The sequence below is a fragment of the Rhinoderma darwinii genome, chromosome 1 (assembly GCF_050947455.1).
Source record: "Rhinoderma darwinii isolate aRhiDar2 chromosome 1, aRhiDar2.hap1, whole genome shotgun sequence".
Taxonomy (NCBI): domain Eukaryota; kingdom Metazoa; phylum Chordata; class Amphibia; order Anura; family Rhinodermatidae; genus Rhinoderma; species Rhinoderma darwinii.
The window spans coordinates 428,576,923-428,600,421 of record NC_134687.1 but is presented as its reverse complement, the minus strand read 5'-3'; the positions used below and the strand labels follow the sequence as shown (position 1 = coordinate 428,600,421).

Below are 23,499 nucleotides of genomic sequence, written 5' to 3'. Positions count from 1 at the left end.
TTGGTTATAGAGAAAAAAAACCTTATAAAATATGCTTGTATGCTGATGACCTGTTTACTTGGACAACACAAGGAGGGATATAGGTTACTTACTGGATATGACCCAGAGTTTTGGAAACTGTTCAGAAGTATGGATAAGCAATTTCAAATCATTTATTACCTTTGGATGGTCTACTTGTTTTGCCAGATGGGAGAATAAAGCTGAGTTCATGGATGTTCATGTCGTGTATTTGACGCAAATTTTACGCAGATCTCACACTTTTGCAATGAAAATCAGCGACAACTCCGAGACGCGTGAACTGCTTTTTAAGCCAGGTGCAAATGTTGATTAAGTGGAAGTAACTGTATTGGGAGCAGTATAAGACTTCATGGATCTGAACATTGTATCATGAAGATTAATGGCAAAATGTAGGGTGTGGGCCAAGACCCTTCTCGATCTCGGACAGAGGAGCATTGGTGAAGATGGTGGTCTTGCCCCCAAACCTATACTTTCCTATGTGCTCCCCGATGTGGGTTGATAAGAAGATATTCAAATCCGTAGAAGGTATTATCAATGATCATTTATGGGATGGAAACCCCCATAGGATAAAATAGAAGTATATCTCTTTAGAAGAAGTGAGAGGACTTTATCTGCCGAACTACAGATTATACTTTATAGCAACACTAATAAAATATCTGTTGAATAATGAAGACTCACAATTCTTTTTGTGGTTGAGAAAAAAAGTGGAAAAGACTGGAGTATCATAGAGTTGTTGTAATCTGGTAAATCAAGAAACGGGGTTTGAAGAGATATTACATAACAGTTGGTTTAATTTTCTGGAATTGGGGGGGGGGGGGTACTGGGATCCTTTTCGTGCACGCCTATCTGTGATAATGTGCGTTACCCAGAAATATAAGAAAGTCAGGGATTATCACTCATTAGTGAAAATAGGTCTATATAGACTTGATCAGTTCTTTACTGAGGGTAGTTTGAAGAATTTTGACACTGTGATAAAGGAATTTCAAGTTCCTGATACGTTTTATTATAGATATATAAAATTATTGGATTCGGTAAAATGCACTCAAAAAATAAAATTTGTAGTTCGTCTTTGGATTATTTGATAAAATGAATTAAGAAGAGGTAGGGTTACTTATATTTATAAAAAAAAATAGAGCATTAGGGGACAAAATAGGAGATCATAGTAAAAATAAATGGGAATTAGTTTTAGGGTCTCTGTATCACAGGATCAATGGAATTCAACACTAAAATCTTTTAAAGGGAACCTGTCACGATGTCCATGCTGTCTGAGCTGCAGGCTAGAGCAGGATGAGCTGAGCAGATTGATATATAGTTTTGTGGGAAAAGATTCAGTAGGACTTGTAATTTATTCATTTAAATTCCTGCTCATCCTGCGCTCATGAGTCCAGTGGGCAGTCTGATCAGTGATTGACAGCCTTCCCTGTATAGCTGCACATACAGAGATAGCTCTCAATCGGTGGGTAAGACCGCCCACTGAAATCCTGAGCCAAAAATGAGCAGGAATTTAAATGAATAAATTACACGTTATACTGAATCTTTTCCCACTAAATTATATATCAATCTGCTCAGCGAATCCTGCTCTATAACACAATGATGGCAGATCAGACTGCATGTTCAACAGGACAAGTTCCCTTTAAGTGAATGTCATCTAGTAATGAACAAAATAGGTTGAATGTTTTTTTTTTTTTAATAGCCAACTCTATCATACTGCAAGAAATTTTAATAAAATGGGTAGAATAAATATAATAAAAATTATAAATGTTTGAGATTTGGGGAGGCAGAAGTTGACACTCTGCACATGTTCTGGCCTTGTCCTGCCTTAGTTGATTTTTGGAACTACAGAATTTAATATTTTAATAAGGTGCTTAAAATGTATGTTCCTTTTGATCCTGGAATTTGTATTCTGGGAAATACTTGATCGATGAGGATTGTTATTTCTACAGCTTTGTTTCTGGGGAGACTTCTAATTTTGAGCTTTTGGGTGCCTGTTCCCCAAAGCTGGGAGCAGTTGGTAATCCAATTTATAGAATATGAAAAATGGCAATTAGTGGCTAAGGAAAAGGAGGAAGTGTTCAAAAAAAAGTTGGGGTTTTTGGAAGACTTCATAAAGTTTAATTTCTGCTAAATGTGATTACTTTTTTTCCTTCCCTCAGTGTCATGGGTAGGTTTGGGTGGATGTAGGGGGTACATAAGGTATGGGTAATGTGCCAAGTATGAGATGGAATTATTTAGATAAATTATTTCTTTATTTGAGCAATAGAGGACTGATCGTTACCTAATTATAAAGGCATGGAGTATATGTATATATATATATATATATATATATATATATATATATATATATATATATATATACACATATATCGTTTTCCATATACAAGATATATTTGGGGCTAAGCTGCCTGGATATATGAAAGCACTCTTTTTTATTTGGTAGTGAGATAAGGGTGGGCTTATGGGTGTGGGAGGCGGGTGGGAAAAGGGTAAAGGAAAAATGTATTGTACATTTTTATTGGCCTGTCTGGTTGGCTGTATTGCAATATTGAAATGAATTTTTTCTCAAAGTTAGTTATTATAAAAAAAAAAAAAAAAGTTCTCCACAATCAACATTCCTGCATAAACGACAGGCAGCTAAAAGCAGCAGGTCTGTAAATACATATATGCCCAGAGAGGGCAGCATAATGTTTCTGACAGGTTCACTTTAAAATGTATATTAATTACATATCTGTGAGTTGAAAATACATTAGAGTGATTCTTCTAATAAGTTGTGTTAAAAAAAGAAAATTATTCAATAACATGCATACTGCAAACTTAGGGCACGTGTATTGGTTTTACAAGCACCCAGGCAGTAAATCTAAATCCATCTGCATTAAAATGTCTTGCATCGAATCGTTTTTACACTAATACACAGCAAAGCCACCTGGTGGAGAATGAGGCTTTTAATAATTGCACAAGGAGATCGCATATTCCTGAGATTTTAAGTACTAAAAAAATCAAACAGAATATTCATGCTATTTGTTCTCTTTCCGCCTTTAAGGTAATTTTTATCCTTGTGGCTCATATAATGACATTCATGTAGCACCTTACATGATTACAACTGTGCATATACAAATATATTTTTTAAGGAGTATTCCGGTTTCAGCAAATTGATATTATTTGTATAATTAAAAATGATTACATTTTTCAATATACTTTCTGTAATAATTCCTTACATTTCTCAAGATCTCTGCTTGTTGTTATTCAATAGTCAAGTTCATAGTTTACTTCCGGTTGATACAATCCTGTCCATGGTCATGTGATATACTCACAGGTGCTGGGATTGTTACAGTATGTGTATTAGATCGGAGTCTTCGAACTATCCCAGCACCTGTGTGTCCATCACATGACCATGGACAGGATTCTATCCACTGGAAGTAAACAATGAAGGTTCATATTGAATCACAACAAGCACAGATGTTATAAACCATAAGAGATTGATATATATACAGAGAGTATATTGGAAAATTGTATAACTTTTAATTATACAAAAAACAACATTCATTTGCTCAAACCGAACTAAAGCTTGTTACCACCTTCTAGAAAGAATTAAATGATTGATCTGGGGGGGGGGGGGTGTTGATCAATAAAACAACATATTCTGGATCAAAGTGCATTGTGGAAAGCAGCAGCTCTTTTTTTTTTTTCCCGTTTCAGCTTACATGTTTTGTGAAGGTTTAAAACAGAAAAACATGATAATAAGCCTATGATAGCACAAAAACTGAGAAGACAGTTTGCAAAATCCTATTGTCTAGCATAAAGCACATGGTGTCAGTAACTTGTTGTGCCCTATATGAGATGCTGAGCACTTTTTAAGTACATTCTTCAAAGGCACCTATTGGCAAGGTTTGGTAGAAGTTCTCAAGATCAAGCTGGACGGCAAGTTACAGAACGTCTGCGCTAACCATAATCATGTCTACTGGTATCAGCCAATGTCTCCCTGACTTGATGTCAGCTGGCAGAGGTGTTTTCCATAGAAGATAAAAGTCTTGTCAGCTGGGCTCGCTGTGCTCGTGTGATCTGCTGGGTCATGTGCACAATGCAGTCCATTGTTATTTCTGGGTTAGCTAGAACCAGACTGTAGAAGGAAAAGCAAAAATTAACATTTTACACCATATTTAGTAAACAAAAACCTAAGGTATTGGTACCCAACCTTAACCCCTTCAGGACTGAGCCTGTTTTGGCCTTCAGGACGAAGCCGATTTTTCAAATCTGACATGTGTCATTTTATGTGGTAATAACTCCGGAATGCTTTTACCTATCCAAGCGATGCTGAGATTGTTTTCTCGTGACATATTGTACTTTATGTTAGTGAAAAAATTTGGTTGATAAATTCAATATTTATTTGTAAAAAACACCAAGATTTGGAGAAAATTTTCAAAAATTAGCATTTTTCTAAATTTAAATGTATCTGCTGGTAAAACAGATAGTAATACCACACAAAATAGTTACTAGTTAACATTTCCCATATGTCTACTTTAGTTTGGCATCGTTTTTTGAACATTCTTTTATTTTTCTAGGACGTTACAAGGCTTATAAGTTTAGCAGCAATTTCTCACATTTTCAAGAAAATTTCAAAAGGCGATTTTTACAAGGACCAGTTCAGTTCTGAAGTGGCTTTGAGGGCCTTATATATTAGAAAGTCCCCATAAATCACCCCATTTTGAAAACTGCACCCCTCAAAGTATTCAAAACAGCATTCAGAAAGTGTATTAACCCTTTAGGCGTTTCACAGGAATTAAAGCAAAGTAGAGGTGAAAGTTACAAATTTCATTTTTTTTTTACAAAATTCATTTGTAATACATTTTTTTCTATTCCACAGAAGGTTTTACCCGAGAAATGTAACTTATTATTTATTGCCCAGATTCTGCAATTTTTAGAAATACCCCACATGTGGCCCTAGTGCGGTCATGGACTGAAACACAGGCCTCAGAAGCAAAGGAGCACCTAGTGGATTTTGGGGCCTCCTTTTTTTTAGCATATATTTTAGGTACCATGTCAGGTTTGAAGAGGTCTTCTGGGGCCAAAACAATAAAGACCCCCAAAAGTTACCTCATTTTGGAAACTACACCCTTCAGGGAATTTATCTAGGGGTATAGTTAGCATTTTGAACCCAGAGTTTTTTTGCAAAATTTATTTGAATTAGTTTGTGAAGATGAAAATCTACTTTTTTTCTGAAAAAACTTAGAAATTTTTAATTTTTTCAAGGAATAAAAGAGAAAAAACACCCCAACATATGTAAAGCAATTTCTCCTGACTATAGCAATACCCCATATGTGGTAATAAACTGCTGTTTGGACCCACAGCAGGACTCAGAAGGGAAGGAGCACCATTTGGATTTTGAAATTCTGATTTTGCTGCAATAGTTTTCAGTGCCATGTCGCGTTTGAAATGCACTGGAGGGAACAAAATAGTGGAAACCCCCGGAAAGTGACCCCATTTTGGAAACTACACTCATCAAGGAATTTTTCTAGGGGTAAAGTTAGCACTTTGACCCCACAGTTGTTTTGCTGAATTCATTGGAATTATTCTGTAGAGGTAAAAATCGAGGTAGCCATTTTTAATTTTTACAAGGAATAAAGGAGAAAAAGCACCCCAACATTTGTAAAACAATTTCTCCCGATTACGGAAATATGCCATATGTGGTAATAAACTGCTGTTTGGACCCACAGTAAGGCTTAGAAGGGAAGGAGCGCTATTTGGCTTTTGGAGCTCAAATTTAGCTGAAATGGTTTTTGGGTGCCATGTCGCATTTGCAAAGCCCCTGAGAGGCCAAAAGAGTGGAAACCCCCCAAAAGTGGAAATTACACCACTTAAAGAATCTATCTAGGGATATAGTGGGCATTTAGACAAGTCTTTTGCAGGATTTATTAGAATTAGGCCGTGAAAATGAATATCAACATTTCTTCCACTAAAATGTTGCATTTTTTCAATTTCACAAAGGATAAAGGGGGAAAAAGCTGCCCAACATTTGTAAAGCAATTTCTCCTGAGTACGGCAATACCCCACGTGTGGTCATAAATGGTTTTTCATTAGAAAGGAATTAACCCTTTCTGGACTGATCCATTTTTTTCTTTTCCTTTTTAGTTTTTTCCTCCCCACGTTCCAAGAGCCACAACTTTTTTATTTTTCAGTCAATAGAGCGGTATGAGGGCTTATTTATTGAGGGACGAGCGGTCGTTTTTATTGGTACCATTTTTTGGTACATACAACTTTTTGAGCACTTTTTATTACATTTTTAGGTAGAGCCAAGGTGACCAAAAAAACTGCGATTTTGCAGTTTTAAATTCTTTATTTTTCACGTGAGGCGCTCCATACATCACCCCCCACACTACGACATGCTATGTTGTGGTGCGCGAAGGGGTTAATGCGCAGCGCATGGTGCGGAGTGAAAATTACAATTTTCCACTCATATGCCATTTTAGTGCACTATATGTTATGCCCAGTTTGTGCCACTGAAGACAAATACCTCATAAAATATTAACCGGGTTCTCCTGGGTATGGCGATGCCATATCTATGGACGTAAACTGGTGTTTAGGCACGCTGCAGGGCTCAGAAGGGAGGGACGCCATTTGGCTTTTGGGGCGCAGATGTAGCTTGGTAGTTGTTCTGTTTGGGGTTTTACTGGTGTTTCAGTTTATAATGTGGGGGCATATGTTATCTGTGCGGGGTACATCAGGTTATAGGTTATCTGTGCGGGGTACATCAGGGTATAATAAAAGGGTATAATAATGCAGTAAATAAATAATAATCCGCAGATATGTGGCCGGTGTCGCACTGATAAATCGTGCCCGATCTTATCTGCTTTTGGAACACTTATTTTTTCACCACCGGAGCTGTGTGAGGGTTTATTCTTTGCGGGACAATCTGTAGGTTTTCATTGGTACCATTTTGGGGTACCAGAAATTTTTTTGATCACGTTTTATTCCATTTTTTAGCAAGCAAGGTGACCAAAAACCATAAATTCTGACAATGTTTTTTATTAGTTTTTTGATGGCGTTCACCCTGGGCTATAAATGACCATTATACTTTATTCTGCGGGTCGGTACGATTACGGCGATACCATATGTATATAATTTTTTTTATGTTTTGCAGCGTTTGTGCAATAAAATCACTTATTTATAAAATAAATACATTTTTGTGTCACCATATTCTGAGAGCCATAAAGTTTTTATTTTTCAGTCAAAAAAGCAGTGTAAGGGCTTGTTTTTTGCGGGACGGGATGTAGTTTGTATTGGTACCATTTTGGCGTACATGCAACTTTTTGATCACTTTTTATTGTATATTTTGGGAGGGTTGGTAACCCAAAAATTGTGATTCAGGCACTGTTTTTCGTTTATTTTTTTTTGCGGTGTTCACCGTGCGGGAAAAATAATATTACAGTTTTATAGTTGGGGTCGTTACGAACACGGCGATACCAAATATGTGTACTTTTTTTAACGTGTTCATTTTTTTCCTATAATAAAAGACTTATTATAGGAAAAAAAGCATTCTTTGTTTATGTCACTTCTAGCTTTTATTTTTACACTTTTTAAAAACATTTTTACTATCTTTTTTTTAACTTTTTTTACTTGTCCCACTAGGGGACACTTAGACTTGCAGCTCTGATCGCTGCTGGAACACATTACACTACACTACACACGTAGTGTAATGTGTTCTAACTGTCATTGTGACGTAACTGTCACACTGACAGGAAGCATCTGAGGACCGGACGGAGGCTGATCCTCTGAGGCTTCCGTACATGGCAACCCGGAGGTCATTGTCTGGCCTCTGGTTGCCATGATAAGGATCAGCAGCCCCCGCAAATACATATGGGGGCCTGCCGATCCGCTGTAAACCTCTTCGATGTGGTGATCGCAATCGACCACCGCATCGAAGGGGTTAATTGCCGATTTCAGCGGCGACAGGCCGCTGATCGGCAACGGGGAGAGCAGGGCTGACACCCTGCACAGTTAACCGCCGCTGCGGTGTAGCGCCGCGTGGCGGTTAACTGTTAAAGCGCGGACGTAACTGCACGCCCAGGTGCGCGAAGTTACTGCTCACCTGGACGTGCATTTACGCCAAGGTGCGGGAAGGGGTTAATTAAATATTTCTGAACATAGTTACTTTATAGTCTAGATACATTGTTAAAACCAGCATTTATCTCACTCACCCTCGGATATGCTTTAGGGCATAGTCTCTCTTTAGGTATTTTATGTTCTCCCGGATAGCAGATCTTGCACCATCTTCCTCTTGCAGATGTCTCTCCAGCCAGTCCACCACTACTTGGTTATTGTCCCACAAGTATGCCTTGAAAGTAAAAAAAAAATCAAAAAAAAAAATCACAAAGTTGATGCAGCTATTGCTTCTCCCACACGGAAAAAAAAAATTCCTACCTCCATTACATTGCACTATTGGTACTACTGCTGGTACAGTTATCACATCTATTTACTACTATTAGTAATTTGGGAGATTTAATCCAACAAAACGGCCATCTTCATGTGTAAGAAAAATAGTATGCAGCATTCCTGACTGACGTGCACAAGCGCAAGAAAGAAAGATATTATGTGAGGTTGTGTTTATTGCTATTTCTTTGTTTGAATTCTATGTTTTCTGCTCCTTTAACCCCTTCCCGCCGCATCCACTTTTGGACTAAATGACAGAGCCCCATTTTTAAAATCTGACGTGTCAATTTATCTGGTAATAACTTCGAAATGCTTTCACCTATCCAAGCGATTCTGAGACTGTTTTCTCATGACACATTGTACTTTATGTCAGGGGTAAAATTTGGTCGATAAATTCATTGCTTATTTGTAAAAAAAAAATAATAAAATAAAAATCTAGAGAAAAATTTTAAAAATTTGCATTTTTCTAAATTTGAATGCATCTGATTGTAAGACAGATAGTAATAGCACACAAAATAGTTACTAGTTAACATTTCCCATATGTCTATATGTTTGCATCATTTTCTGAACATCCTTTTATTTTTCTAGGACGTTACAAGGCTTATAAGTTTAGCAGCAATTTCTCACATTTTCAAGAACATTTCAAAAGCCTATTTTTATAGGGTCCAGTTCAGTTCTGAAGTAGCTTTGATGGGCCTATACTTTGGGAAACCCCCATTAATCACCCCATTTTAAAAACTGCACCCCTCAAAGTATTCAAAACCGCATTTAAAAAGTTTCTTAACCATTTAGGCTTTTCACAGGAATTAAAGCAAAGTAGAAGTGAAATTTACAAATTATTTTTTTTGCAGAAATTACATTTTAATCGTTTTTCTGAAACACAGAAGGTTTTACCAGAGAAATACAACTCCAAATTTATTGCCCAGACTCTCTAGTTTTTAGAAATATCCCACATCTGACCCTAGTGTGCTAACCGACTGAAACACAGGCCTTAGGAGCAAAGGAGTACCTAGAAGATTTTGGGGCTTTTTATGAGATTATATTTTAGGCATCATGTCAGGTTAGAAGAGGTCTTGTGGTGCCAAAACAAAGGAAATACCTCAAAAAAGACCCCACAGGTGTTCTATAGATTTTATTAGAATTTTTTTCCAATATGACGTAGCTTTAGCTCAAAATTTTTCAGTTTATCATCAAAGGAGAAAAAACGCCCCAAGATTTGTAAAGCACCTTCTCCAGTGTAGGAAAATATCCCATACGTGGTCATAAACTGCTGTTTGGGTACACGGCAAGGATCAGAAGTGAAGGCGTGCCATTTGGCATTTGAAGCACAGATTTTGCTGAATTGGTTTCTCGGCACCATGTCACTTTTGCAAAGCCCCTAAGGTACCAGTACAGTGAAAACCCCTAAAAGTGACTCCATTTGGTAAACTACACCCCTTGTAAATTAATCTAGGGGTGTAGTGAGCATTTTGACCCCACAGGTTTTTGCTGAATCTATTAGAATTGGGACGTAAAATTATTATTATTTTTTTTCAATAAGCTGTAGTTCTAGCTCAAAATGTTTCATTTCCACATGGACTATAGGAAAAAAACACCTCAAAGTTTGTAAAGCAGTTTCTCTCGAGTACAGCAATACCCCATATGTGATCGCAAACTGCTGTTTGGACACACGGCAGGCCTCAGAAGGGAAGGAGCGCCATTTGACTTTCTGAGCGCATATTTTGCTGAATTTGTTTTTGGGAGACATATCGCACGTGCAAAGCTTCCTGAGGTACCAGTACAGTAGAAATTCCTTAGATGTGACCCCATTTTTGAGGCCTTACCCCTCAAGGAATTAAATTAGGGGTGTAGTAAATATTTTGACCCCACAGATATTTTATATATTTTATTAGAATTTGGCCATGAACATATAAATCTAAATTTTTCCAATAATATGTCGTTTTAGCACAACATTTTTCATTTTTACAAGGAATACAGGAGAAAAGACACCCCAAAATTTGTTACGCAATTTCTCCCGAGTAAGGCAATGCCCCATATGAGGTCGTATACTGCAATTTGGATGCACAGCAAAGGGAAGGAGCGCCATTTGGTTTTTGGAGTGGAGATTTTACAAGATTCGTTTTCGGACACCATGTTGCATTGAGCTAAGGTACCAGTACGGTGGAAACCACCGAAAAATTACCCCATTTTGGAGGTGTAGTTAGCATTTTCACCCGACAAGTGTTTTGCAAAAATTAGTACACAATAGATGTTGCAGATTAAAAATTTTCATTTTTCCACAGATATGCCATTTCAGTGCCCAATGTGTTGTCCAGCTTGTGCCATTGGAGACACACCCCGCCATAAATTGTTAAGCGGGTTTTCCACAGTACAGTAATTCCCCATATGTGGTCAGAAATTGCTGTTTAGGCACACTACCAGGCTCGGAAGGACCGCCATTTGGCGCGAATATTTTGCTTGGTAGTAGTTTTGTTTGGGGTTTTACTGGTGTTTCAGTTTATAATGTGGGGGCATATGTAAGCTGTGCGGAGTACATCAGGGTATATGTAAGCTGTGCGGAGTACATCAGGGTATATGTAAGCTGTGCGGAGTACATCAGGGTACATGTAAGCTGTGCGGAGTACATCAGGGTACATGTAAGCAGGGCGGAGTATATCAGGGCATAATAGGATGATGTAATAATGGGGTGAATGAATAATGAAATTAATAATCCATGGATTGGTGTGGTACGCTTTGAACCAATCCTTTATGCACAGGCCGGGATTTTTGGGACAGGTGTCGCACTGATAAATGGTGTCCTTTCTTATACCCTTTTTTGGAACACACTGCAATTTTTATGGAGCCTTCCCTTGTTTGCAGTTTGGGGAACTTCGATGAGAATGTGTTGCCCTGCTATAAGGCAGCCTCGCTTCCAGTGGAGATGAGGCTTTGGCGCAGACGTGCTTGGGCCCTCTCCGGTTCCAAAATATTGGGGCCTAATTACCTCCTAAAACTGAATGAATGTCCTCAACTGACCTGCACATCGGGATAGCAAGTAAGCGTTATACAATGCCATCGGTACAATGTGCACGGCCAGCTTCATGTACCATGGGACACGGCTATTGTACAAAATATCTGCGCTCCAGTATTGCCTAATCTTTGACTTCTTCACTAGCCCTATAAGCAGCACAAGGCCCTAAAGTGTCCTCATCTCCGCTGCATCCTAGAGGACCACCTGTGAGGTCTAGCAAATGATGATGTGGGGTTTTTAGTGAAAAACTGCTGTCCCTAAAAAATTAGTCTGGGGCATCATTGCGTTCCGGGAGTCATAACGTGTTATTTTTCCGTTGACGCAGGTGTGTGGGGGCTTGTTTTTTGTGGAACAAGCTGTAATTTTTATTGTTTTCATTTTGGTGTACATGCTTTTTTTTTTTTTTACCACAATTCCATTTTTTGGGAGACGAGGAAGCCAAAAAAACAGCTCTTCTAGCACTGTTTTGTGTTTTGCTTTTAGACAGCGTTCACCGTGCAGTAAACATCATGTTAACTTTATTCTGCGGGTCGATACGATTACAGCGATACCAAATTAATATCGTTTTTTTTACGTATTACTAGTTTCCTAGAATAAAAACATTCTTTTCTAAAAAAATGTTTTATTGTCCCCATTTTCTGACAGCCATAACTTTTTTATTTTTCAGTTGATATCGCTGTGGGAGGGCTTGTTTTTTGCGGGATGAACAGTAGTTTTTGTGGGTAGCATTTTGGGGGTACTTGCGACTTTTTGATAACTTTTTATTTTTATAGCCCAGGCCGTTCTGAACGCGGCAATAGCTATTACGTATAGTTTTTTAAAATTTAAAACCTACTTGGGGACATGAAGCTCTGATCTTCTGATCCCCTGTACAATACACTGCAATACTTATGTAGTGCAGTGTATTTTAACTGTCATTCTTTAACAGACAGTTAGCCTATTAGGTCCTGCCTTGGGCAGGAAACCAGTAGGCTTCCTTACCTGTCCGACCAGGAAGCAGTTGCTAGGCTCCCTGGTTACCATAGCAACCATCGGCGGGGGGTATAGAGGGAGCTCCCTCCCTCTGTCAACCACTTAAATGCGGAATTCGCTGTTGACCGCTGCATTTAGGGGGTTAAACGGCGGCGATCAGCGGTAGCTGCGATCGCTGCCATTGCAGTGGGTTGTCAGCTGTATATTACAGCAGACAGCCGCTGAAGATGAAGCGAGCACAGCTCCTGTGCCCACTTCATCTACAGGGCGTGACTGTACGCCCTATTGCGGGAAAGCACTTTGAATCAGTACGTACAGTCACGCCCATTAGCAGGAATGGGTTGAAGGATAAGTGTATTTTCTAAGCTTTTAACTATTTTTATTAGTCCAATGCATCTAAACTAAAAAAAGAAAATGAAGCAAATTTCCAAATAGTCTTGACTGCAACATTAATAATAAAAAATATGGCACCTTGACAGCTCCTTCAGTCTCCATAAACCAACGGCGAAGCATGGATTGGATGTGTATGTCACTGAGCTCATTATTTGCATGAAGGATCTCCCTCTTCACCACTTCCTCCAGGAGCAGCCGACGCAGTCTCCAATACATGAAAGTTCTTGTCTCCTTCCAATCCAGAATATCCTGATGTTTAGAGGAGAGACAGAAAGCTTTGAAATACAGTATGACAGATTCGAACACATATACACAATGTGAGGTACATCAATAGGTTTAATAATTATTTTTAGCTATATGTAGAAAAAAAAAAAAGAGATGTAGCCCTTAGAAATTGAACAGAAGTCAATACATTGAAAGTTAGCCCAATCTGCAAATCTGACATAAAATATACAATGCTACACTCTGTGAAGCCACCAAAAATAAACATGTGAAAAAAAAAAACTCCACAAAAAACCTCAGTTCCTTTTTCCCAAATGTACATGAAATAAAAACCAATAAATAATTATACAGGTTTAGTGCTGTAATATAGAATACCATTTAACAAATAAAAGAGGCTGCTCTTAACTGTAATGACTCCTTTCTCTTGCATTCTGCCAGGGGTGTCATGTAGATCTGCAAACTTCACAGCAATCTGGTGGTAGATGGGAAGTAGTTGTTCCTCTCTAGCCTTTAGCTTATTTTCTAAGCTTTTACGCTCCAACTCCGTCAGCTCAGGTGTACCTGAAGAAAGTTAAGGACATATGGTAAATGAAATGACGATCTGTGTTTCCCACAATGTGGTACAACGATTCAAGCAATGGACCTCAACTTCTTGACACTGTACTCACCAAGCTGTTCTACAATCTGGGTATACACTGGGTCTAACCGCCTCATGGTCTTAATGAGGTCTTTCCTTCTAAAGCGGATTTCCACTGTGCCCTCTGCTTCCAAGACCCCACCTCTGAAAGAACAGAAAAGATGGTTGATAAATCTTACAGGCAGACAACACAGAACTATTTTGATTACACAGTTTTGAATAGAAAGTTGAAACACTAGAGGTCTTCCTGGACCTTGGCCTTGTGGTTGTTTGGTTCAGTTTTCTCCCGGTATCAATTTGGTTTTCTGTTGCTTCCCCATGTGGGCTTTCCCTTTCCGCCTACTGCTGCTGCACAAATGGATTACCCTAGTGCCTGGGGAGGGGTATAGCCTGCATAGGAGGAACTTTTTTTAAAATCTCGTGTCCGTCTTCTAATGGCAGAGAACTATACCCACGGTGCTGTGTTCCCCAATGGTATTAATGAGAAATTAGATTTTTATTCTTATCGTAAAAACTCTTTCTTGTTGAACTCATTGGGGGACACAGCACCATGGGACGTTCTAAAGCAGCCCCAGAGGTTGGGCAAAAGAAGGTGCCTAACGCACAGCAGCTTGGAGCACCTTGAAACTAAGGCTGGCATCAGAGGAAGGGTATGAGTTTGGTAGAACTTTGTGAAGAGACCGTGAATGGGACAGTGGTGCAATGCCTTACACGGGCGCTAAAAATATAATTGTGCGTGCAGCTACGAATGAGGAAGAAAACCATTTAAACAATGAAAAGTAAGTAAACAATTTAAACAATGAAGAGGCTGCGGTGCTAGCACGAGCACCATGGCCCATTCAAACAGCTGATGGCCGGGGGTGTGCCGAGAGTCAGACCCCCACCGATCTACTATTGATGGCCTATCCTAAGGAGAGGCCATTCATTTTAGAAACCTGGATAACCCCTTTAAGTTATTCTAAATTAAGGTTTACCCACCTGCTTTCCTTGTCTGCATAAAGTTCCATGTAGAGAGGGTTGATTGTGGGATCAATAACAACCCATGATCCTCCTCGTAACTCAGCATATGGTGGGATGTATACTAAAACAGGCTGTTTGAATTCTCTAAGGCTGTCCACAATGTATGCCCCAAACTTTAGCACCTGATCGTACATATCTGTAAGACAATATATGCTAAACTAAAATGTTCTGCAAATAAGCTTTAACAGTGACAATGTCAGAATTATCGAGCTACCAGTTTGTAGCTAGATCTACAGAAAACATAATTGTATCAGTTTCCGGTTACACTTTATAAATTCCAGATACACCTTTCTATCAGACATTATTTAGCCATAAAATTGCTGTAATTGCAGTCTTTTGTACTCACCCTTCATACCACCAGAGAATCCCCTCCAGTTGGCAAAGATGATTATGGGCAACCCCTCGCGGTTGAAATCTTTTATAGCCTGTGCAGTTTTAAATGCTGAATCTGGAAACCATACCTGTCCAGCCTGCTGGATTATCTGGGAAAAAAAAACAAAACACATTTACAACTCATCATCACAAACTATTTGTTTGAACAATTACTGCACCTTAACATAATAAATGATAAGGAATATACAAAAAAAAAAGTTAACTTATTTAGAGGACCTATGAAGTGGTAGATAATCCCTAGCTGTTTAGGAGAACTAAAGCTTGGAAGATCACAACATAACTGAAAGGACCTTAGCTTCGGATTCAGGGTTTGCAGGATCAGCTGGCACTGCCATCTCTACACTCCGGGTCTCCACAGCGATAACTCCCAACGGTATTCCTCCTAATCTAAAAATCAAATCACAGATGTCAACATATCATCCTTTATGTGCAATTGTTCTATAAGATCTGACAAACATCAAATGGTAGCAGTGTATCTGTGGTCATACCTTGCCCGACCCACCACTACAGTCTGTGCCCAGCGTTGCATGATCTCATTGAAGCTTCCATGATCAAAGAAACCACTCTGCCATGTCCCTTTGACAGCTAGAGATGGAAATAAGTTCGTTTAATAGTAAAATCTTTCACACTATAGAGAAGAGGGGGATAAAACCTGTGGACTTACTGGGATGAGGTCTTCCAGCAAGCATCCAGCGGGGATCATAGGGAGCCTTTGTCGGAATAAACTCAATATAACGGTCGATTGGGTCAGCAGGTGAGATAACAGGGGCTGGACTGTGTTTGTCCTTGAGATATGGGTATACATATGTATGTAGATGTATTATTTTTATCATCAATAAGTATAACGACACTATTTTCTTTACTAAAATGCACCACCGCCATCTAAAAAAACATACATATCTATATTTACTTATCTGCATTACCAACCCTTTGAATAGGGCTCATATTGCAGAAAAAGAAACATTGACATGAATAGGTAATTTGTGAGTAAAGTATCTTACCTTTGGCATATAGCAGAGCCACTGAAGAATGGTATACACTCCCTCAAAATCATCAGGGACCATAGTGTGAGACACCCCATTATTACACATAATCTGCACTCCTCCCAACTGGTTATTAGAGGCATACACTTCACGACCAAGAACCTTAAACAGAAATGTGTTTCTTTATAAAATTCTTAAACTTCATCCTTCTTTTAGAAAGTATTGGGAGTTTTCTGAAAATTATTATAAAGGGAGGTATACAATAGACAAAAATATAACTACAGTTTTTTTTTAACACGACAGCTGGGAAAGTAAGTAACACTTATGATAACTATCCAGGGAATACAACATTGACTTACCTTGTTCAGAGCACCTGCACCTGTCAAAATAATATGGGAATTCTCTACTTGTATGACACGCTGACCCAGTCTCACCAGGTACGCTCCTATCCCAATTGCACGACATGTGACCTAAAGTAGGGAATGTGAATATCGAGTGGTGAATGTACAGTACATGAATGATATGATCATAGACACATGTGATCCACGCATTATTGAACATTGCATAGAACGAAAGAAGGAAAATACCATAGCGGTTTACACCAGGGGTCAATAGGGAAGAGTGCACATACCATGCTTATGGTTATAATTTCATCATATGCCAGAGATGATTCTCCAGCAATTGTTCCTGATCCCCTCAGATTTTCTACTCCAATTCCTTCTTCTTTTCCAATGATGTCAGTCAGCACATACCTGGAGGGCAGAACAATGCATGGGATTTTAAAGTCAACATTACAAACAGTCCAACATATATTCAACACAGTGGTTGCAATGCATAAGTACCTTGATTCACCTTCATCTTCCACATGTTCACAATGTACAGAATTCAGAGAGCTTATCCGTGTGTAGTCCTGAGGCGTCAGGTACAAATACTTGAAGCCCTGGTGAGACAGAAACAAACTTATATCAATGAGGGGAGCCAGTTTTTTTTTTACACCATTTTCTAGAGGACTTCAAATTAATTAAATCAATAACTGTACCTAACTTTAAAAAACACAAACAAAAAAAACAAAAACAACTGTCCATATTTAATTTGTACATTTATCAGGTCTCTTAGGAAAGTCGACGTAAGACACCATTCATTGTCCTTTAAACTCACTTTGTAAGGGTCAGAGGGGTCAATCCAAGCTACTTGAAACATGTGTCGGAGCTCTTCTGCCAGTCCTATCCGTGCACCACTGTTGGCTGCAATATAAATTCGAGGGATTCCTTCTTTCCTAGCAAGCTCTGAAGCTCGCAGAAAGAGCATATCTTCCTGTGGGCCAAAAGAGCCAATCTTGTAGGTGATATCATTGCAGATTACAATGAGGTCACGTCCTTTTGGATACTCAGGAGTTTCAATCTTCATCTTGAAAGCAACCATTCCAACCTAATGCAAAGAGGGAGATAAAGAGAGGTTGCGTCATACGACACTTTCAGTAATAATAATAATGTATCTCCCAATACACATTTTAGATTATTCTTGCTTGTGAATGTATTTCATTTGCAACACAATCTAAGTATTTTTTTGCATGCAAACAAATCACATTGAAAATACCTTCTTCATAAATTAGGATTATACATTTTTTCTATACAAGTTTTACATGTCATTTTAAGCTATCTAATGAGTACAGCCGGCCTCTATGAGGTCTTTTTTAAATGGCTTATTAATATCTAAACAAGCCAAGGCACATAATTACCTCATTTCCACCAGGTAATCTGTTCAACTGAACCAACTGACCCTGGCTGTCAAGGACCAATTCTGTGTAGGTGAGAACATCTGAGGCTCGTGGTTCTCCTGGTCCCCACAGTTTAAACAAAGCCTGCAACAAGACAATTCAAAAGTGAACAAACAAACTGCACAAACAAAGGCAACAAGTTATTCCTTGTACAAGGATGTTTGGGAGGTTTATGCTTGTGATCAATGTTGAAAATCTCGTGCAATGTAGCCAAAATCTTACCTGTTTAAACATCTCAGGGAAATCGTACACATATGTTGTCCCTAGCGATTGAGCTTGGAATCTCTTAGACTGTAAAAGGTCCTTGGTTACATAGGGGGTATTGATCAGCATTCCATGCATAAGTCCATGCTTATCACCATATGAATTAAACATGATCTGTTGTTACAGAAAAAAATAAAACTTTTAATTTAACAAAATTAAAAAGGTTATAACAGTAAAGTTGAGAAATAACTGTCAGAGGTCAATTGTCAGGCAAATTCAATGATTCATTCATAGCGATCACTATATCTATTCAGCACATCCAATCATTTGTCCCCAGAACATGGATTTCAATTCACACACAACAGCTACTAAACCACAGTTTTACAAAAGGATGTCTGCCACATGTTATGACAAAGATTGTTACTCACCTGTCCAGTACTGGGTTCGGTCACCTCTTTATAAAGGCTGATGTCTAAATAGTAGCCAGACTCATTGGTAAGAAAGAGACGGATGGGGATGGCTTTGCCTGTGGGAGTTAACCTGATATTAATCTTCACTTCAGCCTGAAGTACTCGTAGCTTCCATAAACGACTGCCATATCTCATAACCATGGAGCGGACGGACTCCTCAATCTAATAGAATGACAGAAGACGACAAAGCTGTCAGGTGGAGTTGAAAATTTGTCATAGAAAGAGAACATGTTTTTTAAGCATTTAAAACTAATATATACTACAGTCTTGTCACATTATTATGGCACCATTGGGAATAACCAACGTGGAAACTGCGGAGCACCACATGCCATTGATGTGAGAGGTGAACATCGGCTACGAAGGTGCGCTAGGGCTGAACAACACGCGACAGTAGAGCAGCTCACCATGAAAATCAATCAGGGGGCTACCAGACCGTGTCTAAAACAGTTCAGCGAACCCTACTACGTATGGGGCTCCAAAGCACACAGATGGTCACTGCTCCTATGCTAACAAAGGTGCATCGGGGGAAAAAAAACTTCCATTTGTACGGCAGTATCGGAATTGGACCACCGATGATTGGCAAAGGGTTGCCTTCTCCGATGTGTAACATTTTCTGCTTCATCGAACGGATGGACATTGGTGTGCCAGACGGGAAACATCAGAGAACAATGCAACAATTGTTGGAAGAACTCAAGCTGTTGGCGGTAACGTTATGGTCTGGGGAATTTTTTCATGGCATTCTCTGGGCCCACTCATCCATGTGGAGGACACTCAATCGATTTGGGTATGAATCCATCGTTGCAGATCACGTCCACCCATACATGCTGTTTGTCTTCCCTGGGGCAGATGGAATCTTCCAGCAAGACAATGTGACATGCGACAAGTACATCCTTGGCCCCCTAATTCACCAGACTTGAACCCAATTGAGCATCTGTGAGATCACCTTGATCGTCTTGTTTGCTCTATGGATCCTCCCCCACGCACCCTCCAGTAAACTTGGGATGTACTGAAGTCAGCATGGCTCCAGATACCTGAGACAACCTACCAGCACCTTATTGAGTCACTCCCAGCCCGTCTAGCTGCTGTCCATGTGCACACGGCGGTTACTCTGGATAATAGCTGGTGGTCATAATAATGTGACTCGACTGTGTATTACCAAAACCTTCATATAATAAATAGCCAGATGGGTACATTTTAACATTGGATATATGTGTTAAAATAAGTGTCTTTAAATGAAGGACAATAAAGAATGGCATTGAAATAAAGTAGTAACTTTAAATATTCCTCTTCAAAAACGGGGCATCTGGCTAAATGCATTTACCCACTAGCTCCTTATATGTTTGACGCGAGTAATAATAAAGTTTACCCTGGGGTTGTTGCTTGAAACTTTACTTTAAAAAGGAAAAGCAAGCCAAAAATTATCTCCTTCCATGTCATAGATATATGTCAGACGATCATGTCGGTAAAGTCTGTGACTTTGGACCACCACTGATTTTCAGAATAAAAATTCTATGGAACAAAACACCTTTGGCACCAGATATTTCAGTTTTTAGGAAAACTGTGATACATTATTAAAATCTAATCTCCACTGATTTCAATGTCCCTTTGGATAGAATGTTCTACCAAAGATTGCTTAGTTATCAAACTTGTAAACAAAAATAAAAAATCACTTGCCTTTGAAGGGTCCATAATGACAGTGGGAACGAAGTTAAGGAAGATATGATTGCAGTCGGTGCGGACACTGGTATTATTAAAAGCCACTTCTAGTTCATCCATAGCCTCAAGCAACAGGCGTTCACCTTCATTTTGTAAGTATTCAAAAGAAGCTTCCTGAAAAAGGACAAATCCAAAGAAAATGTTTCTTCATAAAAAATACTCTTTGATGTCTGTGTTCTCTTAATTTTACTCATTTAATATTGATAGTGCTATTTTGCCCACTGTTTATTTTTTACCTTAAAAATGGAAATCCAAACAAATTATACATGCCAAACCCCCCCCCCCCAAAAATCTTATGATCACAATAAAGCGAGGTTCAGTTAACCTGTTAGTGACCGCCAATACGCCTTACGGCAACCACTAATGGGCTTTATTCTGATGCATACGCCTTTTCACGGCGCTGCATCAGAATAAATAAACAGAGCAGGGAGCCGTTAAATCTCCCTGCTCTCAGTTACCAGAGGTAGCTGAGGGCTGGGGGCATCCCTGCTCGAACGGGTGAGATCGATATCAGTATCGATCTCACCCGTTTAACCCCTCAGATGTGGCGCTCAATAGCGAGCGCCGAATCTGAGTTGTTTTGGAGAGGGAGGGAGCTCCCTCTCCCACCGACCGATAATATCGCCGAGTGTCTGTCTCCGATGGCAGCCGGTGGGCCTAATAAAGGCCCCCAGGTCTGCCTTTAGTAAATGCCTGTCCGTAGTAAAAAAGTTAAAAAAAGTTAAATAAAAGTTAATAAAAAAAATTTGAAAAAAAAATGAAAAACCCTCTTTTTTCCCTTACAAAATGTTTTACTATTAAAAAAACTAAATAAAGTTAAAAAGTTACACATATTTGGTATCGCCGCATCCGTAACGACCCCGACTATAAAGCTATTACATTATTTAAGCTGCACGCCGTAAAAAATAAAAAACAATGGAAAAATTGCTGTTTTCTGTGAATCCTGCCAAAAATGTGAAAAAAACTGATCAAAAAGTCGTATCTGCTCCAAAATGGTACCAATAAAAACTACAAGTCGTCCCGCAAAAAAAAGCCCTCATGCAACTGCATCGGCGGAAAAATAAAAAAGTTATAGCTCTTCAAATATGGAGACACAAAAACAAATCATTTTGGAAAAAAAAGCGTTTTTACTGTGTAAAAGTAGTAAAACATCCAAAATCTATACAAATTTGGTATCGTTCAATCGCAACAACCCGCTGAATAAAGTTATTGAGTTATTTATACCATAAACGGCGTAGATTTAGGACGCAAAAAAAGTGGCGAAATTTCTGTTAATTTTCTATTTCCCCCCCAAAAAAATTAATCAATAAATTATATGTACCCCAAAATGATGCTATTAAAAAATACAACTTGTCCCGCAAAAAACAAGACCCTATACAGCTATGTCGACGCAAAAACAAAAAAGTTATAGCTCTTGGAATGTGACGATGGAAAAACGTAAAAAATAGCTTGGTCATTAAGGTTTAAAATTGGCTGGTCATTAAGGGTTTTTTCTTCTGACAAATGATGACCTATCCACCAGATAGGTCATCAGTACATGATCTGTGGGGGTATGACCCCCAGGCCCCGCACAGATCAGCTGGTCCGGTGCCTACGTGCACCGGACGTACAAGCCGGAAGCAGTTAGCTCCGGCCACGGAATAGCGGCCGAGCTGCAGTACTGCAGCTCTGCTCCTATTCAAGTGAATCGGAGCAGACCTGCAGTTCTGCAGCACGGCCGCTATGCTATGTATGGAGCCAACTGCTTCCGGGCTCCGTACATAGCATTATGTGCCACAACATCCGATGCCCGCAGGCCACCGGAGCGGCTTATCGGTGTCGGACCTGCACCGATGACATACTAATGACCTATCCGGTGGATAGGTCATCAGTCGTCAGAAGGTGGACAACCCCTTTAATTAAAACCATCTAAAAAGGGATTAATATACTACAATAATATTTAAAGAACTATCCTAGTGTATCTAATACAATATAAAATAGTTCAGGTATGCATAGAGATAAACGATGGGAAACAAAACAGTACCTTTGTAACAAGGTCAGAATGTCGAATAATGGCACGAACGAAGAATCTGTAGTCGGTAACCTCTATACCAGCTCCTACTTTGGCAGCACCAAGATAGAGATGCATTTTGTGGTTGGCACATGGGACAGCAGTCAGTTCAAAGTTTCTCATTCTATTCAGCTCCAGCTGGAATGCCAGGGCAGGCTCTAAATGTCTGTAAATTCGATCCTCCGCGAACTAAGCAAAAAAAAAGATTCCAACCTTATTTTAAATCAAGTTACAAAAAAAAAAGATTTAGTGGAATTTGCCCTTAAACATATAACAATATTCCAACCTCATCTCGTGCTCTAAACGTGAAGAACTTGGGAAACTCTCTCTACAAGAAAGGAGAAACTGAAAATGAGTAACTTTGGTAAACAAATAGGAATGTGCATCCTACTGTATAAAACACACTTGAGAGGGTCACAATTTAAGAGGAAACATGGTAAAGAATTTGGCTGTTTTTGTGCAAACTACCCCAGTAACTTATATACCATAAATGCTTAATAGGTAGGGGTCCCACTACTGGGACCCCCACCTATCGGGAGAATCAGGTCCCCTGAACGGACCACGAAACAACTGCTTGTTTAATCAATTTGTACACACCTCTCTCTATTGAAGCCTGTGTGAGCTACGTAAAGACAAACACTGCTTGCTTGGCTCTTTGCCAAACTCCTATAGACTTCAATGGAGAGAGCCGAGCAAGTGCAACCATTGATGGACAAATTGATGTACTGTATCAGTGGACGGGAGGGTGCTATAAGATGGGAATACCCCTTTAAGTGTGAAAATGATTATTAGTCATTACAATCTTTGACAATAATGTGACTACAATCTATTTACTGTAGTATGCAAATAACTCTGATGTGGAGCCATGTAGTTCACGGATTTGATGTCAGTCAGCCAAACTGCTTATTAAGTTGGTCACCAATAGGATAAACAAGATGATCTGCCCATCTCTCTCCAGCTTACTAAAACAAAGACTTCAGATTTCGTTACCTCACATGGGTAACCATATCCTTGCTTTGTGTGGATGCGGCCCAAAAGGCTAAAGCAGATATCTCAACAGATGTGTGTGTCTTATTAGATACTATCCAACTCATGTCCTGAATGACTGGGTAGACATGCAAAGGGAACTTTAGAGTCAATTTTCTTCCTTTTGTAAAAGAGCTACTTGTAGATTTGTCGCCAGCTTACATATATTTCACAATAATGGTGTGTT

The 23,499-nt window shown here is 39.1% G+C and overlaps 1 protein-coding gene across 3 annotated transcripts in view; it reads right to left on the bottom strand.

The window, feature by feature from the left end:
- Window positions 1-2,939: 2,939 nt before the first annotated feature.
- ACACB (acetyl-CoA carboxylase beta) overlaps window positions 2,940-23,499 on the bottom strand; it is a 251,264-nt gene continuing 230,704 nt past the window's right edge. For all 3 annotated transcript variants that reach the window (XM_075830496.1, XM_075830503.1, XM_075830512.1), the window contains 21 exons: window positions 22,573-22,614; window positions 22,260-22,475; window positions 20,195-20,350; window positions 18,479-18,682; window positions 18,069-18,224; window positions 17,808-17,930; window positions 17,228-17,497; window positions 16,912-17,009; window positions 16,701-16,821; window positions 16,429-16,539; window positions 16,088-16,231; window positions 15,751-15,871; window positions 15,575-15,671; window positions 15,377-15,473; window positions 15,040-15,175; window positions 14,652-14,829; window positions 13,705-13,817; window positions 13,443-13,597; window positions 12,893-13,063; window positions 8,208-8,344; window positions 2,940-4,132 (listed from right to left, as the gene is read on the bottom strand). In XM_075830496.1, the coding sequence (XP_075686611.1) occupies window positions 4,006-4,132; window positions 8,208-8,344; window positions 12,893-13,063; window positions 13,443-13,597; window positions 13,705-13,817; window positions 14,652-14,829; window positions 15,040-15,175; window positions 15,377-15,473; window positions 15,575-15,671; window positions 15,751-15,871; window positions 16,088-16,231; window positions 16,429-16,539; window positions 16,701-16,821; window positions 16,912-17,009; window positions 17,228-17,497; window positions 17,808-17,930; window positions 18,069-18,224; window positions 18,479-18,682; window positions 20,195-20,350; window positions 22,260-22,475; window positions 22,573-22,614 (2,973 nt within the window). In that variant the 3' untranslated portion in view covers window positions 2,940-4,005. The remainder of the gene's footprint in view (window positions 4,133-8,207; window positions 8,345-12,892; window positions 13,064-13,442; window positions 13,598-13,704; window positions 13,818-14,651; window positions 14,830-15,039; window positions 15,176-15,376; window positions 15,474-15,574; window positions 15,672-15,750; window positions 15,872-16,087; window positions 16,232-16,428; window positions 16,540-16,700; window positions 16,822-16,911; window positions 17,010-17,227; window positions 17,498-17,807; window positions 17,931-18,068; window positions 18,225-18,478; window positions 18,683-20,194; window positions 20,351-22,259; window positions 22,476-22,572; window positions 22,615-23,499) is intronic.